The sequence below is a fragment of the Myotis brandtii genome, unplaced genomic scaffold (assembly GCF_000412655.1).
Source record: "Myotis brandtii unplaced genomic scaffold, ASM41265v1 scaffold191, whole genome shotgun sequence".
Taxonomy (NCBI): domain Eukaryota; kingdom Metazoa; phylum Chordata; class Mammalia; order Chiroptera; family Vespertilionidae; genus Myotis; species Myotis brandtii.
In genome coordinates, this window is record NW_005357115.1 from 2,044,248 (window position 1) to 2,061,572 (window position 17,325).

The 17,325-nt window shown below is 42.7% G+C and overlaps 1 protein-coding gene across 14 annotated transcripts in view; it reads right to left on the reverse strand.

Annotated features, from left to right (window-relative positions):
* The window catches only part of SLC8A1 (solute carrier family 8 (sodium/calcium exchanger), member 1), a 355,239-nt gene that overhangs the window by 46,140 nt on the left and 291,774 nt on the right, over window positions 1-17,325 (reverse strand). For 13 of the 14 annotated variants that reach the window (XM_014538446.1, XM_014538444.1, XM_014538441.1 and 10 more), the window contains 2 exons: window positions 13,458-13,588; window positions 8,983-9,082 (listed from right to left, as the gene is read on the reverse strand). In XM_014538446.1, coding sequence (XP_014393932.1) covers window positions 8,983-9,082; window positions 13,458-13,588 — 231 coding nt within the window. Of the gene's footprint in view, window positions 1-8,982; window positions 9,083-13,457; window positions 13,589-13,759; window positions 14,114-17,325 lie in introns of those variants that run through there. The other variant, XM_014538449.1, reaches the window with a different exon arrangement.

Consider the following 17,325-nt stretch of genomic DNA (forward strand, 5'->3'; position numbering starts at 1 on the left):
AAAACTGCATCGCAGCAGCCTTGCCCACAAAAGAGCTGCTGGATCCAGTGATGGCGTATTGTTTGCAGAGCTGAGCTGCCGCCTCTCCAGACAAAAGCCGCATTAGAGACGTGACTTCGGGCTTAAATGAGAGCGCTGAATCACTCTGGAGCCTTCCAACCCAGTGTTTTCCTCCAGATTGTGCAATAAGCAATTTCAGAGAAAAACAGCCCAACAAGCCAATATTCTTTTCAGAAATACCAACGAAAGCATACCCAGGGGCCAGAAAATAATTGCTCCTTTCTCCTGCCCTCTGTGCTCCCACCCCTGGGTAGCCGGCTTGCCTCGTTCTGGAGCTGGGAAATGAAGCTACCTGATTCAATATGGTATCCTGCTATCAGTGACATTTTAAAGTTGATAGGCATCCCAGATTTGCGTTGCCTCCCTATCAATATGGCCCTAGTATCTTTTTTTTACATTTAATGCTTTATTTGCCATCCATGTTAAAGCACTATTACAAAAAAAGTGACGATTTTAGCCATATGTTGGAAAAAGGGATGAGAAGTAAGTTGGAGGACAGCAGTGTTCCTCTCAACTCCTGTTTAGAGTTTAAAATAATGGCTACTCTTATTAGTTCAAGCACCTAGAGATTAGAAGCATGAAAACCTACCGGAATAACTCATCGTACCAAAGGGACAAAGCAGGAGCTCAGAGGAAAGGGTGGGCATTGAATCAATTCTGCTGCGGAAGACCTGACGTATTTTGTAGCAGCAGATATAAATGCAATTCTAAGGTCACAAAAACAATTTGGAAGTCCCTCTGGGCTCCTCATGATGGGCTTAAGCTTGGACTTTCTAGGAAATGCAGTGGCTGCGCCTGTCTACTTTCCATGACTGGTGTTCCCCCTGGTCCTTCTGCATCTCTGTGCAATGCCTGCACACTCATTTCCAGACCCTTAACTTCCCCACGTGCAGCTGAGAGTGAAAGGCTCATCAACTTTGTCCCTTTTATCTGCATTAACTCGCTCAAAACTGGCCACTTAAGGCCCGAATTAAAGTTGTAGGAGTGACACCGAGGGTTGTGCTAAAAGCGTACTTGATTTTGGACTCAGGTGGGTTTTCGTATTCAGCTGGCCGTTAGCTGGTGGTGTGACACTAATTAGCCACCGCATTGGGCTTCAGGGTTCTCAATTGTAAACTTAGGAAAAAAATACTGACCTCATGGTATAGCTGTGCAGAACAGAAACGAGGTATATAAAGTACTGGCTATAAATGGTAACATTATTTAAGCATAAAGTGAGCGCCAACTTCATATACAGGCTTTTGAAAGACTTTCTTTAAGGCAGTTGTAACTACTATTTTTTATGAAGCCACATCACTTTTTCACAAACCTGTCAACTTATGATTTTCAGATAAGGAAAATTAATAATTATTATAGTCACTCAGGAAACAGCAAAATGAAAACTCCAATCTCCAACACCCTCTCCCCCGACCTTTTATTTTGACTGTCCTATAGTCACACTGAGGTTCTTAAACCTGACCCAGCAGGATTATTCTTTTAATTGCTTAAATGGGATTTTCCTATGACCCAGGGTTGACATGTTAAGTGATGAGGGTGTCTCCTCAGTAATGATGATCAGTAACAGAGGAGATGCTAGAAAGATACCTGCTTAGACCAGCTTGCATGGCAATCCCTTGGAACTCACGTGAGATGCCATTTTTGTTATGTCTTATTTAGGATTATGGAATGGATCAGTCTTCAGGTTGACAGTACTTTTCAGTGAATTATTTATCTGGGGGAACCCTAGGGCTACAGCTTTTGCTATTAAGTAATTCAATTTAATTGAGAGCACTTATTACTCCACAGAGCGTGCATGGATGAAAGACTGGTGACAAAACTAGTTTCCATCTTTGTCTGGAGGGCTTGGGAGACCATGTCCTTCACTCTTATTTAGCTGAAGTCACATGTTTGATTGTAACTACTGTGAAGCACAGTGAGTGAGGACAGGTAACTGCACCTACCAGCCTGGCCTCGTATTGAATGTCTGCCTTTTTACTATAGAGGGTCCCACGGGCATTCAAGCTCCAATCATGGGGCAGGAAGAAAATAGACCCTTTCAAAGTCATTATCTCAGTTTCTTGGAGGCTACATTTAGAAAAAAATGTTTTTTTCAATTACAGTTTACATTTAATATTATTTTGTACTAGAGGCCCGGTACACAAAATTTGTGCACTCGGCGGGGAGCGGGGGGGGGGGGTCCCCTCAGCCCAGCCTGTGCCCTCTCGCAGTCTTGGAGCCCTCGGGGGATGTCTGACTGACGGCTTAGGCCCACAGCCGTAAGTCAGACATCCTTAGAGCTGCTGCGGAGGCGGGAGAGGCTCCCGCCACTGCCGCTGCTCTCGCTAGCCATGAGCCTGGCTTCTGGCTGAGTGGCCTTCTCCCCGTGGGAGTGCACTGACCACCAGGGGGCAGCTCCTGCATTGAGCATCTGCCCCTGGTAGTCAGTGTGCGTCATAGCGACCAGTCAGTCCACTGTTTGGTCGATTTGCATATTAGCCTCTTATTATATAGGATTATTGACTATATTTCCTAGGCTGTATTTGGAGCCTATATTTGAAGACTTTTTTTCTCATCCCTTTCCTTCTAGGAGAACAGATATGGCTATATACTGTTATTGTGCTGAATATTTAATTTAAGCAAGCCAGGTAAGTGGTTTGCCAAATTAAGTACTTTCCCATTGCCAAAACTGTGTGGTCCATGAAGCTCAATGCCATCAGGGATGTTGCAGAACTATAACAGCCATGGAAAGAGCCCCCACATTCCAATGTTGGACAATGTCTCAGGACTTAGTCCAAACCTCTCCTTCCAAGAATGATAAAACCAAAATTCAGAAAGGTTTAATACTTTGGCTAACAGCCATGGAAAGAGCCTCCACATTCCAATGTTGGACAATGTCTTAGGACTTGCCTAGTCCAAACCTCTCCTTCCAAGGATGATAAAACCAAAATTCAGAAAGGTTTAATACTTTGGCAAGGTTATACAGTTAGTAAGAACCAAGACTACAAAAAGCTTCTTCTTTTTGCCACTTTTGAATGTTCCTTCATTGTGACAATGCCCATAAATACTAGGCAGACATGTAAAATCTTTGTCAAAAGTAAAAGAATTTCAGAAAAACTCTTAGTGCTATAGACTTAAAGTTATCAGTTAACAGAGGGCAGTGTGCTGGCTTTCTGAAAGAACATCACACATTACTAGGCAGGAGAAGCCTGTGGATGTGCCTAAGCCAGTGATGGCGAACCTTTCGAGCTCGGCGTGTCAGCATTTTGAAAAACCCTAACTTAACTCTGGTGCCGTGTCACATATAGAAATTTTTTTGGTATTTGCCACCATAGTAAAACAAAGACATATTTTTGATATTTATTTTATCTATTTAAATGCCATTTAACAAAGAAAAATCAACCAAAAAAATGAGTTCGCGTGTCACCTCTGACACGCGTGTCACAGGTTCGCCATCACTGGCCTAAGCAAACAAACTCCTCCCTTGTGCTGAACGGAACTAACTGGCATTCTCCCTAAGGCAGCGATTTTGATCTGTGCGCTGCAAGAACTGTTAAAACATGCAATACCTGACTATTTAGTCACGGGCACTGACCTCTTTTCCCTTAGATTGTCAAATAAGAAAATGGCAGCAATAGCCTTTTGGTGTGAATGAATCAAAATTATACCTACTTTTTTTGTCGTATTGGCAAAAATACATTTTTCATGTGCTGCAGAATTTTAGTAATTAGTTTACTAGTATGTGTGCCATGAATAGAAAAACATTGAAATCACTGCCCAGAGGGACTCTGAACGAGGCTTCAGTAGACTTAAATATTGAAGTAAAAACCTTCCTATTTCATGCTGCAACTCAGTTATTCAAGTGAATAAAGTAGCATGCCATATAAGGTGCATGTATGTGCATGTCTCCATTTGCATGTGTCTAGCATATCTATGTGTGTGTCTGTGTGCACACATGTTTGTGTGTTCATGTGTGTTTGCACACAAACATGCATGTCTGTGTATGTAGGAATCTTTATAGTCACAAAGGAAACAGGGCAGAATGAAAACACTCTGTTCTATAGTCACACAGAGGCCCTGTCAAACCTGACCCAGCAGGATTATTCTTGTAATTGCTTAAATGGGATTTTCCTCTGACCCAAGGTTGACACATGAAATGATGAGTGTCTCCTCAGTAATGATGTTCTCCTCACACTGGAATGAATCCCGGGCCGATCCGGAGCCTGCACTGCCATTGACCGGTGTTACTTTTTGAGCAAGTTACATTGATTTTCTGAATCTCCATTTTCTTAGACATAAAGCCACATGTCTGACTCTATAAAGCTAAACAGACAAGCAATGTCTTGAGTCTTTTAGAAATTTTAGTAATTAAATTGATTTGACTTCATTTACACACCAGGTAGTTATATTTTATTTTAGGATCTTCAGTATGATTTGCCTCACAACGACCAAGTGTGGTCTCCAAAAGAATAGACAGCCTTTGTGATTGATGAATCCTTATAGCACCCCCATGAGCGAGGAGCAGTGGTCACTTTCTGCTGAGGGAACTGAGATTTAGAGGTGAAGCAAGCTGCCCAGAGTCACCCAGAGGGTTTCTGGAGGTCTGGGCCACAAACCCACATCTGCCTCCAAAGCCAGGCTTGCCATGGCCCTCCCGCTCACCTCACCGCAGCCCACGGCTGTGGTGAAGCACAGCAATGCGGCAGTTGTGGGATTGGCATTGGCATCTGGTTCTCTTTCCCCAGCTGATGTTTGCCCTTCTCCTGGACACCCCAGTGCTCCCTTGGGTCCTAGCTGGTACGTAATTTCTTAAAGCCAACCCTCCATTCTGTCCCGGCAGAGGCAATAAGAAGAAGGAGGCACTGGGGAAATTCACACTGGACGTGCAGTGCATGCGAGCTTTGCTTAGACATCCATCTCTCTGCCGACACATCGTCAGCCGACCTGGTGGGGATGCTGGGCTGCCTTGAAAGTTTCTGACAGCCAGGCAACTGCGGCAGCCACTGCTCCTGGTAACTCCAGCAGTAAATGATGGGAGGACCACTGGGCCCTGACTGCTTAATCCCTACCTAATCTCTGGAGTCTCATAAATCCTTTCAGTCTTCAAATATTGAACAGTAAGAACTTGGTTCACAGACACATGATGGTCATAGGAGGCCCAGCAACTGAGCTATGAAATTCAGGGAAAGAAGGGGAATAAAAAGACTGCCAGGGGTCTACCTTGAAACTAGTTTAAATATAATCAGTGAGAAACAGAGGCAAACTCCTACTTACACAATTATTATTTTTGTTTAGCAAGATATATAGACTTAATTTTGCACAGAAAATTGCATAGGGAAATGCTCTCAGTAGAGCCACTGCAAAGCAATTCCATATTTTTAATAAGGCAAATCTTTCTGATTCGCAACTATTTAGCCATGAAATCTTAAATCCAATCAAAGTCTGTTTTTAATAAATGCTGCTTTACCAATTTTATTGTCCACTTAACAGCCTAAGAAAATTAACATTCTTTAGATGCTTAATTTTAATCTTAAAGACAAACACTGAGCTTTCTAACTGCCATTCAGGTAATTGAGTGCCTGTAAAATACGGGTTTGCTTTCCTGATATTCGGTCTCAAAAATTGTAAATCAGGTCAATTTACCCTGAAACCTGCAAATTTCTAAGCAATTTTGTCTTACTCTCCAGCAGTCATTTAAGAGCATAAAAACCCAATATGATGCATAAGAATACTTGAGAGGTTTTGCATTTCATTCATTAACATTTCTTCAAAGTGTTATAGGATTCCAGGGCAGGAGGAATAGGGAAACTGAGACAGGAATGTTAGAACAAGGCCAAATAGTGTGAGCAATTTGCAGCCAGCTTGTAACTAACCAGCCATTATCTCCTCCAGCCAAGGACAGGAGAGCAAATGGTTCCAAAAAAAACTTCCCTAATGAGAGAATGCAGAAAGGGAGAAGGTAAGGGGGAAGGAAAAAGGACAGTTTTACTCCCTAAGCAGAGAAGCCAGCAGTATCAAGGCTTGGCATGACAGAGTTGCTGGGGCTTCTCATAAATTCTGGGAAGTCCACTACAAAGTAAAAAAAAGAGGGAGGGGGGAATCTTGAGAATCAATCTGTATCAAATTATGCAGCAAAGGAATTTTTAAACATATAGACAGGAGGGTATATAACCCCTCAGACCCCCACCCAACCTGATCTTCAGATTAGCTGAGAGCCCGTCTGCGCTTCATAATCCAGATGTATAGGTTTGCTTGCTTGCTTTGCCTTTTCAATAAAGGTGCATGCATTAATAGCTTTAATAAATTGGCTTTTCCCAATGCAGTCAGTATCTCGTATAAATTTATTTACATGAGAAGACAAGGATCGAGGTTGGGGACAGGCCTCTCTCACTGGCTGTTCGGTAACACCCGGTGAGAGGTGCCTATGACGAAAGGAGCTGGGCAGAAGTTAGTCCCATCCCGAGAATGGCACCAGGAGAGGTGACAAGACTAGTGTCATTCAATGAGACAGAGGTGGGAACACTTTTCTCACTTTGAAACTTCTCTCTCTTAAGGGCAGTGGGCAGCACATTGGACTAGTAGTTAGTGGATCTGGGCTCTGAGTTATGTTGCAAAGCAGCACTGCCTAGCTGAGGCTCAGATTCCTCCTCTAGAGGTAAGAATACTCTTAACACCTCTTTCGTGGGATTTTGAGAGGACTTCATTCAACCTAATATCTAAAAATGTTTGCAAGCCCAAACCTTCCCCTTTTCAAATACGAAAGTATAGCATCTTTATGGTTGTTTCTCTGTATACCTACTCTGCCCAGGATCAAATACACAACTTTGGCCAGGTTTGCAGCACAATCTTTCACTGTTTAAATCAACCCTTTCCCATTGCCAGAGAGGGGTCATAAAACGTTTACCCTGGTCCCTGAGAGTTACAAAAAATGTGTGAATGAACCAACACAAAACCACTCCATTACTAGAAAAACAAATCTGGTGTTGATGTGTCTATTACAGTGTCTTCCTGGCCACTGTCCAATGCAGCTCATACACACACTTCCTGTCTCTCTCCATAGCCTTATTGTTGTCATGAACAATATCCTACATAACATACATATTTTACTTATTTGCTGTATGAATGTAAGCTCCATTAGGGCAGGGGTATTTGCCTGTTTCATTCACTGTCATATCCCTCACACCAAGAACAACGATTGTCATATAGAAAAACGAATGGATCATGTCCAGCACATGACCATTATACAGATGCTCCTATAGCTTCAGTCAAAGGAAACCTGGAAGATACTAGTAATGGTGCATTAAGACTTAGGTTGCTTTTGATATTTCAAATCTGATGTGTCAAAGTCCACAATAAAATAATTAGGTTATTTTTTACATCTTCTACCATTGGCCTCGCCAACAGTTTCTTATTCAAGTTGTCTTTGTCCTTTTGGTTTTTCTCTCTGTGAAGAGAGAGGACAGTTCATGCCTTAGATTTATAGAAAACATAAGCCATAATGAGGGAGTGCTATAGACTGCACCTGTGTGTCCCACCCAATTCCTATGCTGAAACCTTCTTCCCAACATGACGGTATTTGGAGGTAAAGGTTTTCGAAAATGGGCAAATCCCTCACAAATGGGATTAATGCCCTTGTAAAAGAGATTCAAGAGCTTCCTCACCCCTTTCCCCCTGTGCAGACACATAAAGAAGATAGTTATTTATGACCTAGAAAGAGGGTTCTCACCAGACACCAGCACTGCCAGTACCTTGATCTTGGGTTTCCCAGCCTCTAAAACTGTGAGAAATAAATGTCTGTTGTTTAAAAGCCACCCAGTCTATGGTATTTTGTTATCGCAGCCCAAATGCCAAGGAGGTTCCCCTTCCACCTATCAGAGTTTACATGTAAATTCCAAATCTACTCTCCTAAGCAATTACTCTGCATTTAATATTCGTAAGTCTCCATTGTATACTCAATCGCAAGAAACCACAGTGTGATTATAAACAGCACTAATCATAAACAGGCACACAAATCTTTACCACCCCCTGTGCCCACAGCACTTGGGAGATCTGTCAAGTGGTTCTGTGGCAGCTTGGGAAGAGGGGGCTGTGTTAGAAGTCATAGCCCAACTGCTGGGGGTGCGGTTTCCATATTTTACAGTTTGGGAATTACTACTTAGTAAAGCCCAGCTTTGTTCGTGAGCTGGAACAGTAGAAGCTGAGCCTGCAGGGATCTCTAAAGAGAAAAAATCCAGTGGAGCTGGAGCAGAAGAACTGGAAAAAAAAAGTCCCACTGAACTGCTGCTTTCAGAGTCTGTGAGAGGGACTGAGCACACACGACAAGGCGTGACAACCCAGGAAAGGGACACTTCTTTCTATATTTAAGTCCCTCAGGTCTCTGGCTCCTTGAGTTTGCAAAACAATTCATTTTGTAGGGTTTTCCTAAATAAAACTCTGCACTTCGCTTATACAGGAAGAAAGAGAATGTGATTCTATTTGCACGTCTAGTGCCGGTGCAAACACTTATTGGTGAGGCGTGGTTGGAGGACTGTAAAATGACGCAGACGGTGGTGGGGAAGTTAGGACACGTAAGCCTGGCCCACCTAGGAGCTTGCTGTTTCCTTTGTGACCTTCTGTTGACCACTTCTGCTTTCAGGGATTTTTCCAGACAAAGCTTGGTGATTGGCTACCCGAGAGACCCAAAAGGCTCTACATGTATCAGGTCTATTTCCAGGGAGAAGAGAGCAATGTAGATGAAGAAGACTGTCATGTTTGAGGACATTTGCTTCACCTAGAAAGTCTAAATTAGTCCCCCAAATGTGCATGTATGCTACCAGTACATTCATTTCTCTTTCAATTTTCATCACGGAAGTTCTTTGGTGCTTTGACGTAGACCGGTGGTCACAGAAGAGAAAGAAAGCGCAGTTTGGTCGTTAGAATTTATAACATGCAGAGAGAGGCACTCACCGGCACTGACAGTGATCGCTTCAATGAACTGCTCTCTCCAGCTGTTCGTCCCGACCACCAGGGCGAGGTTTGTCTTCTTAATAAGTTTGTCCACGGTGCTCTAGAAAGGTTGAAAAGGATAAGATAATAACTGCTGGGTTAGTTAAGGCCTTGGAAAAGCTAAGACCTTGATGATTTTGAAACCCCAGAGTTATATAAAGGGTAGCAGATGTTAGGCTCAGAACAACAGCATTGACATCAAACACTGTTATGATTATGCAAACAGGCATAGTCCTTACTTGGAAACATGCTGAAAGGGAAACTTGTTTTTCATAGCAAATACAAGCCTCCTTCACCGCCTAAGTGGCCAATGAGGAATGGTCTCGGCGCTCAGAAGAGCAGATGTTGCAAAAGCCCACCCCTCTCCCCCTAAATGCTTTATGAACTTGTTTCTCGACTGGCTTTATCTATAGTGTGCTGTCTGCAACTGAATTCACATATGTCCTGCTCAGAAGTTACATATCTGTGAATACCGGAATTGGCAGGTGGATTATAAGCCTAGAAACTGTTCTTGTACTTTTGTTTATCAATACATTGCAGCCAGACAGCAGAACCTCCAAATTGCTGCTGTAGGATCATCCATAAATGGATTTTTCTCTGGCTCCTGATTTTGTCAGCCTGGTGGCTGTCAGAGAATTCACTCTCATTCTTCTCCTATTGAGAACATGTCAAGAAGAGGTCAATGCATAGAGTTTAGGGCACATCGCTATTTACCTTGAATCCTCCTTGCTTTACTAACACTGAACCTCTTATTTTTCTTTCCACCTTTTTGAAGCACTTGGTTTTTACAATTAGCACTTTGTAGTTAATTGTCACTTAATGTAACAAGAGGAAGCAGCCAAACATTTACAAAAATACTAAGTAAGCAGATGCACCCAAAGCACTACCACATCACAGCCACTACAGGGAGCAGGTTCACGTTCAGGATACGAGCCTGCTCTTCCAGGGGGACCACCACCTCGACTAGTCTACCCCCACACCCTTACTGCCAGAGCATCCTCGAATTCCCACTAATTGCAAAGAGGCTGAAACATGTATTATTTGTCTCAGGTCAAACTCTGTACACATTTAATGAAGTGTACCTGAATTGACTACGGTTTGAGAGAGAGAGCACGTTATCAGCTAAATGGGGGTTAAAAAAAAAAAGCAATCAGAGGGGCCTGTCTAGAGACCAAAGCTAAATCAGAATGTCAAGTGTGTTAGTTCAACAAGAGTCTTTTGAACTGACTTGAAATACTGCGATAACATGAGAGGGCCCATCTCCAACTGGCCCACTCTGGGTTGCCAACACCATTCTTGGCTAGCTTGTTTGTCCTTAAGGTGGTGACCTTTCGGCCTCAGGCCTTATGTCTAGAACTGCTAGTGCTCCAGAGAGTAGCTATAGCCATCACTGCTCTTGGACACCACAACTTAAGTGCGTGGCAAGCATCTGGCTTTTCTCTCTCAACTCAGCCACATCTCCTCAAGCACTCTGAGTGTCTTGGTTGATGCCAATTCAGACTTCTGTGTAGAATGAAACAAGAAATGACCTTGATTTTTCCTAAATGTAATGGAAACTTGGGGCAGGTCTCGCCAGAGAATTTCATGTTTATCACCTGGAGATAAACAGTTGAACAGATAAACTGGTCTAACAGTTGAATGCAGACTTGCCTCAAGAAATATCTCTAAAGAACTAAGTTTTAGAATAAACTTAAAATTTATAAATATGTAATACTCAGGATAGATTATAAACTTTTAGTTCATGTTAACCCTGGGGGACTATGGGATAGCTTGGGTTCTTCCTAGGACTTAATTTGAGTATGTGTCCTCCTTTGACCCATGGGAGGAGACTGAAGGAATAAGATGAATCTGAAGCTCAGACACTTGAACTTGGGGTAGTGCCGTCTATGCTTACCTGGAGATTTCCTATATGTCAGTGACGAACCCTTCACTGCCTTGTAAGCGACTGCTATAACCTCACCTTCAGCAATGGGTCTTAGGAAAGTCAAGCCCTCAGTCACAAGTAAAGAAGAACCCAGTGGGACATTATAAGGTGTCACCCGGATGTGGGACTTTAATGCAGTTCTGAGACATTTAAACACGTTCCTTAAAATAGCCATGGTCTAGAAAAATAAATTTCTTAAGGGGATAATATAATATCAAAATTGATACTTGAGGGCACTTGAGAAAAATGCCCCCAAATTACCCTTTACTGATAACAGTAACTGTACCGATGAACTCTGAGGAGACAGGAGGAAGGAAATAGTCTATGAAAACTATTCTAGGAAGATAAGTGCCCCAAACAACTAGATTTATGTAAACAGATTTGGAGGACTCTTAAATGCTCAGATCAATAGGGTGGTTACCAGGGAGAGCTTTGGACTCAAGAAAGCATTGCTCTCTGAAAGACTGCCCTACCGTACCCAACCCAACCTAACACTTCCTACAGGAAGGCACTGTGATTGCTCTTCCTTGTCCTGGTACATGGAAGGGGAAGGTTGGGGGTTGTGTGGTATAAGGCAGCGAACACACAGTTCCCCATCAGTGTCCGGGGAGGGGTGGGAGACAAGAAATGCCAAGCCAGAGAGTCTCTGCTGCAGCAAGTGGCACCAGACACTCTGATTCCACATAAAAGAAGGTGCATGAGGAAGAGTGAGGTTGGACACATCTGGACAGTCTGGTCCATGGAATTAGATGGTCTGGAATATCTGTACTCTGGACTTACAGGGAGCTTGTGTGCACCAGTCATGTTCCAGACCAAACAACAGGTGAGCTCTGATGGCCAGGGTCTGCCTAGAAAGCACTGATCTTGGAATTGACCCCCACTTGCTCTTTCTAGGGGAATGAGTGAAAGCAAAGTTAAGAGACTTTTTCATTCACTTGAAGGGGAAAGTTTAATTGCATTTTTATCTTTTAAACATTCCACTTTAATTGCAAAAGCATTTTTACTCTCCACCTGTCTTCTCTAAGCCACCTCAATTTGTGAACTAAATAACAACAACAAAAAAAAAATTTAATGGGCCCAGCTAAAGGAAAAGAGGCCACGACGACAAAGAATCCAGATAAAACACTGAGGCTTCTATGTTGGTGGCCTGATTCTCCCCTCATTCTGGTTTCCCAACCGGAGCAGAGTCTGCTTTTGAAAAACAAGTGGAGCCCGGCTGGCATGGCTCAGTGGTTGACAGTCGACCTATGAACAAGGAGGTCATGGTTTGATTCCCAGGCAGGGCACATGCCCAGGTTGCAGGCTTGATCCCCAGTAGAGGGCATGTAGGAGGCAGCTGATCAATGATTCCCTCTCATCATTGATGTCTCTCTCGCTCTCTCTGTTCCTCTTTGAAATCAATAAAAAAAAAAGAAAGAAAGAAAAACAAGTGGAGAAAATACTGCTGTGCTCTGGATTTGCAGTTCTGGAAGGCCAGAGAAAGGCTGCTCCTTTTCATGCTCTCCTCATCCCCCCACAGAACTAAGTGTGGCTCTGCTAGAGTCTTCTCAGATGTTAGGGTGATGTGAGTGAGCTGGGATGGGAGATGGGCTAAGGACAGAGGGAATAGCTAAGAATGGATAGGAACTTGCGCCTCAAAGTCCTAAGCTCACCCTAGGCCTATTTGTTTAACTTCTGCAAAATAACTGTTATCATCTAGAGCCGTGGTCGGCAAACTGCGGCTCGCAAGCCACATGCGGCTCTTTGGCCCCTTGAGTGTAGCTCTTCCTAAGCCTTAGGAGTACCCTAATTAAGTTAATAACAATGTACCTACCTATATAGTTTAAGTTTAAAAAATTTGGCTCTCAAAAGAAATTTCAATCGTTGTACTGTTGATATTTGGCTCTGTTGACTAATGAGTTTGCCGACCACTGATCTAGAGAACTGGGAATTTGATTTTATCAGCACAGTGATGATCTCTCTGGTCACAGGCTTATACCTTCAGTATGTTGAGTGTGCTAAAATGTCCTGGGACCTTAAGAGGATGACTAAATATCCATGGGCGTTGGTTGATGGAATGTTCCATAGGGAGAACTTACCATCTCCCCTCCAAAACAGAAGCCTCCTAATTTTCAGTACCTAACAAAAGCCACCTAAATTTCGGTGTGATTGCTTTTCTTCTAGTAGATTTATTAGCTTTTTCAAATAGACCTTGGTTTCCTCCACACATAACACTCCTGGAATCCACCTTTGCTTCTTCCTTGCTACCTTTGCAGACGAAGCCCTCCCTTTGGGCCACCTCTGACCCTTGGACAGATGCCACCCATGGAGTCCTGGTTCTGATGCTGTTTGGTTCCTGGGAACTCTTGATTCCCTACTAACTGTGTAATTCCACTTCCACTGTGAAGGTTTCTCAGTTAGTGAGCAAGTTCCTGAAATTACATCTGCCTCTCTTTCCAGGTGGATCTGACATATGAAGCTTTGATCCCAGGATGGCCCTAGCCTCCTGGGTGGGCAGTGTGGGTGAGCATACCTTGAATTCATAGGATTCCTCGATGATCACTTCCAGCTTGGTGTGTTCTCCCAGGATGGGGCGCCCCATTTCTGCAATGCGCCTCTCCTCTTCCTCTTTGCTGGTCAGCGGCTGCTTGTCGTCACATTCCTCTGTGAAAGGCAAGGGCAAGAAAGTGAGCAATGGGCTCAATTTTATTTGGAATTCCCTGGATCAGGAAACGGAGAAGGAAGGAAGCCCTAATGACCTACTAAAATTCCCTGGTGAGACCATAAGTCTGGAGGGGGGTATTAGATAGATGCTAAGTATGTCAGGCAGCCTACCATTATGACAGCAAGAGATTATAAAGTCCCACAACCTAAGCCCACGTGAAAGTGCAGACCAGGAAAAACAACTATGGGGACACATCACTGACAAACGCTGCCTGCACGTCGTCTATGTTGTGGGAGTCACTCTGCTGTCCCCTGTGACCCTGGCTCATCTGGCTGTTTATGCACATTCCTTTATCACATGACCAAAAGGAAACATAATTACTAGTACAAGAGTGAGAGTGACTCCAGGGGTAAAGGAATCTGGCCTCTTTCTCTCCACTTTCTAGAAGCAACAGAAATGCCCCACGGCCAAAGAGATGATGGAAGGGAAATTCTGACCTTAGCCTCTCATTTGCCAAGAACCCCTGTTGCAAATTAAGAAGCAAAACATCCATCCCATGTTTCAGTAAGATGCCTGCTTCAGGGCTTTTTCTCTTTGGTGCAAAGCTGAAATGTGCTAGGAAGACCTTGACCATGTTAATCTTAAAGTAAACAGGGAGGGTGAAGGTGAGGCCTTTGGGGAGTTAAAACTACTCACCACGTCAGCATGATTATTTCCAGAACCACCATGTAGTTTACACCCCAGGGAGGCTAGGGGGTGCTGAGAAAATGTTACTGGACTGGAGAGTCCATTAATGAGGGGAAGCTCACAGTTGGCTCCTCTCTGCTTGAAGGTCATTAGGATAAATCCCAGACCGAAAAGGCCATGCACATGTGAAGGTCAAACACTATTCCTATACTCACCAGCCCCTTTATCCTCGAGGCCCAGGATGCTGCAGCTAGGCAGGCCACTTCCCCTCACAGTCTAGTTGAATAACCCTCATCTCCAAGGAAGCAGTATCAGTGGTATAGAAAGACTTCAGCCCTGATGTGCTCGTTTTTAGAACTATCCGGGCACACTGCCTGTGGTAGGAGTCTGTTGACTGAGGGACTTCTAGCCCAGGCTCCCTGCCTTTTGCATTTAGGCATCAGCTTCTGCAGAAGTCCATACCTTCCATTCCCTCCAAAGATACATGGCTTCCCTCTGCTGAGGGAGCCTCCTGTGATGGTTCTATGTGATGCTCTCGCAAATGTTGCCACAACTGGTTCCTAGGCCAGTCGTTCACTGCTAGGGCACAGAGCAGATGGGCTAGAGGCACCGCTAGCATTTTATATACACCACCAGTAAAAACCAACGGAAGCCCAAAGCAGAGCGTGGCATATCAATGAATTCTTTAGTATGCATTCAGTAGAGTCTTCCTAAAAGGCTATTTCAGAATCTGCTTTCCTATCCCCAGTGATTACACGGCCCTGAAGATATGGGATAAAGACTAAAAAGAAGTGATTTGGGATGGGCCAGAAACTGCTGCTGAGTGTTTGCAGATGCAAAGGAGAGGTGCAGGGGGATTAATTTTAACTGTAATAGTGGTCATCTTTTTAAAAGTAGGCTTGGGAAGTTATGACCCAAGGGAAGACAAAGGGTTCTGATTGGCATTCCTAAGATTTGTCCTTGAAATTATGTGTGTGTAGTTGAGGGGGTGGGCTGAAGTATGTGATGTCCAATTTACTCAGTGTACACATCAATCATGTTTTGATTTTTACTGCATCTGATCCTTGAACACAGGATAATGTTGTTGGTAGTTTTCATAACAGCAGGTTATATTAATATCTTTGTTCAAAACCTTGGCTGAACATGCATGCCTTGAAGACTTACATCAAGTTAGAATTATTTTTTTCAGAAGAACTACTAGAACTTGGATTTTTATTTGAATTGCAAAACTATTGGGGAATAGTATTTATTATTCCTCTCCCTTTTCTGCAGTTCACTCATAAATGGTAAGTTGCTTTTAATGGGATTCAAGGTGATTTTAATGGGATTCAAGTAACAGAGAAATTACAAAAGAAGAGTGATTTGAAGGCATTGTTTGATGCTGCATTTCACAAAACAAAATGATTTGGAGTGTGGTATTGAATAAATGGACATGGTAGGAAATGAAATTGAATCACACAGTGAGTGAAAAGGTTATTCCCTTTTTAATCATCTTTCAGTCCTTCTGATCAAGAAGAAATGCTTAGTTTGGTGCTGTTGGTCTGTAACTAGTTTCTGACATTTGGGTTTCTACCATTTATGAAAGAGAAAACAGTCCTCAGGCAAAGAGCATTTGAATGTATTTAGTTAGAATTTAATAACTTTTTTCTATTCTTAACTTCTCTTTAACCTTATTTTCTACTAATGAAAAATGATACTAGCTTTCCATTTGTGTTAGTGACAATTTTGTTTTAAAAACAAATCTAGTGAAGCACAAACATGAGGCAATTTCAGAATATTACATTAAGTAAATGCAAGTATAGTTGGTATGTTATAAAGGCAAAAATTATAAAGGAGGTAAGAGAATAAACAAAATTTACGAAACACTCTCTGAATAGATTCATACCAACCTATAGGAAAGCAAGGAAGCTTGTTTCTGTTACTTCCTACTCTTGCTCCAAGCCTGACTTGAATTTAATGCCACACTTTTAAGCTATTGTCTACCCATCTGGAAAAGCTTCCCCATTTCCACCCAGCTAAACCCGACTTAATCTTTCAAAAGTCCGCCTCTTCTTGCATGAAATATCCCAATTGACCTATTTAGGAATGACCATTCCAACTTTATACTAATTCCATTATATTTGTTGTGTATACTGAGCACAAATCTTGCTAATATTTAAATTTTTTGGTTATCTTTATATATAAATACCCAGCATGTAAACTTAGCGAGATAGAATGTCTCCTTGCTCTTTGAACTGTGATCACAACCACCATTACAATGTGTAAAATGTAGTAGGTACTCAATAAATATTTGCTGTGAGACTCTCCAACTCACTGTTAGATAGGCCTCTTATTTGTTCTTTGTATGTAAAGATGATTTGTTCGTTTAACAAATGTTATTGGGCTCCTACAATATGTGAGCACACTGAAGCCTCCTCCCCCATTTCCCAGGAACCTGTGGTCTAGTGGGAATTGAGGCATGTGGGTGGGGCAACTTTCAGTAGTGCAAGGTAAGGGCTGAGGGACCAGGTGGAGAAGCAGCTCGCTCTGCCTGAAGGCGTCGGGAAAGGCTTCAGGACAGGGGAGGTATTTGAAATTGGCCTTGAAGCAGGTATAAAAGCTTGCCAGGTGAAGGTGGTGGTAGGGTAAGGAGGGGCATTCCAGGCAGAGAGAAGTCAAAGCACAAAGGTTCAGTGTCATGGAAGGGTCAGGGCTAATTTCATTGACTCAATGTCATGAACGTGTAAGATCTCACTCCACTTATACGTAACTGAGAAAGGGCAGCTGGGTAAATCCTATTATGGCTCTATAATGATACAGATAAATTAGCATTTATGGTCCAAATTTTTGACACTGGCAAAGAAGATAGCTGAGTCTATTTTTTTTTAAAAAAAGTGTTCTCTTTTAAATAAATTTTGTTGAAAAGAGAAATAGTTTAACAGCATTTTTAAATTATCTATTATGTTTGTTTCCTTTTCACTTTGAGTGTTGGATCAAATGCAATCCATTTTACTATGGTCAAATCAGTTTCATTTCCTTACTTATGCAGAGTGAGAGAATAAATTATATA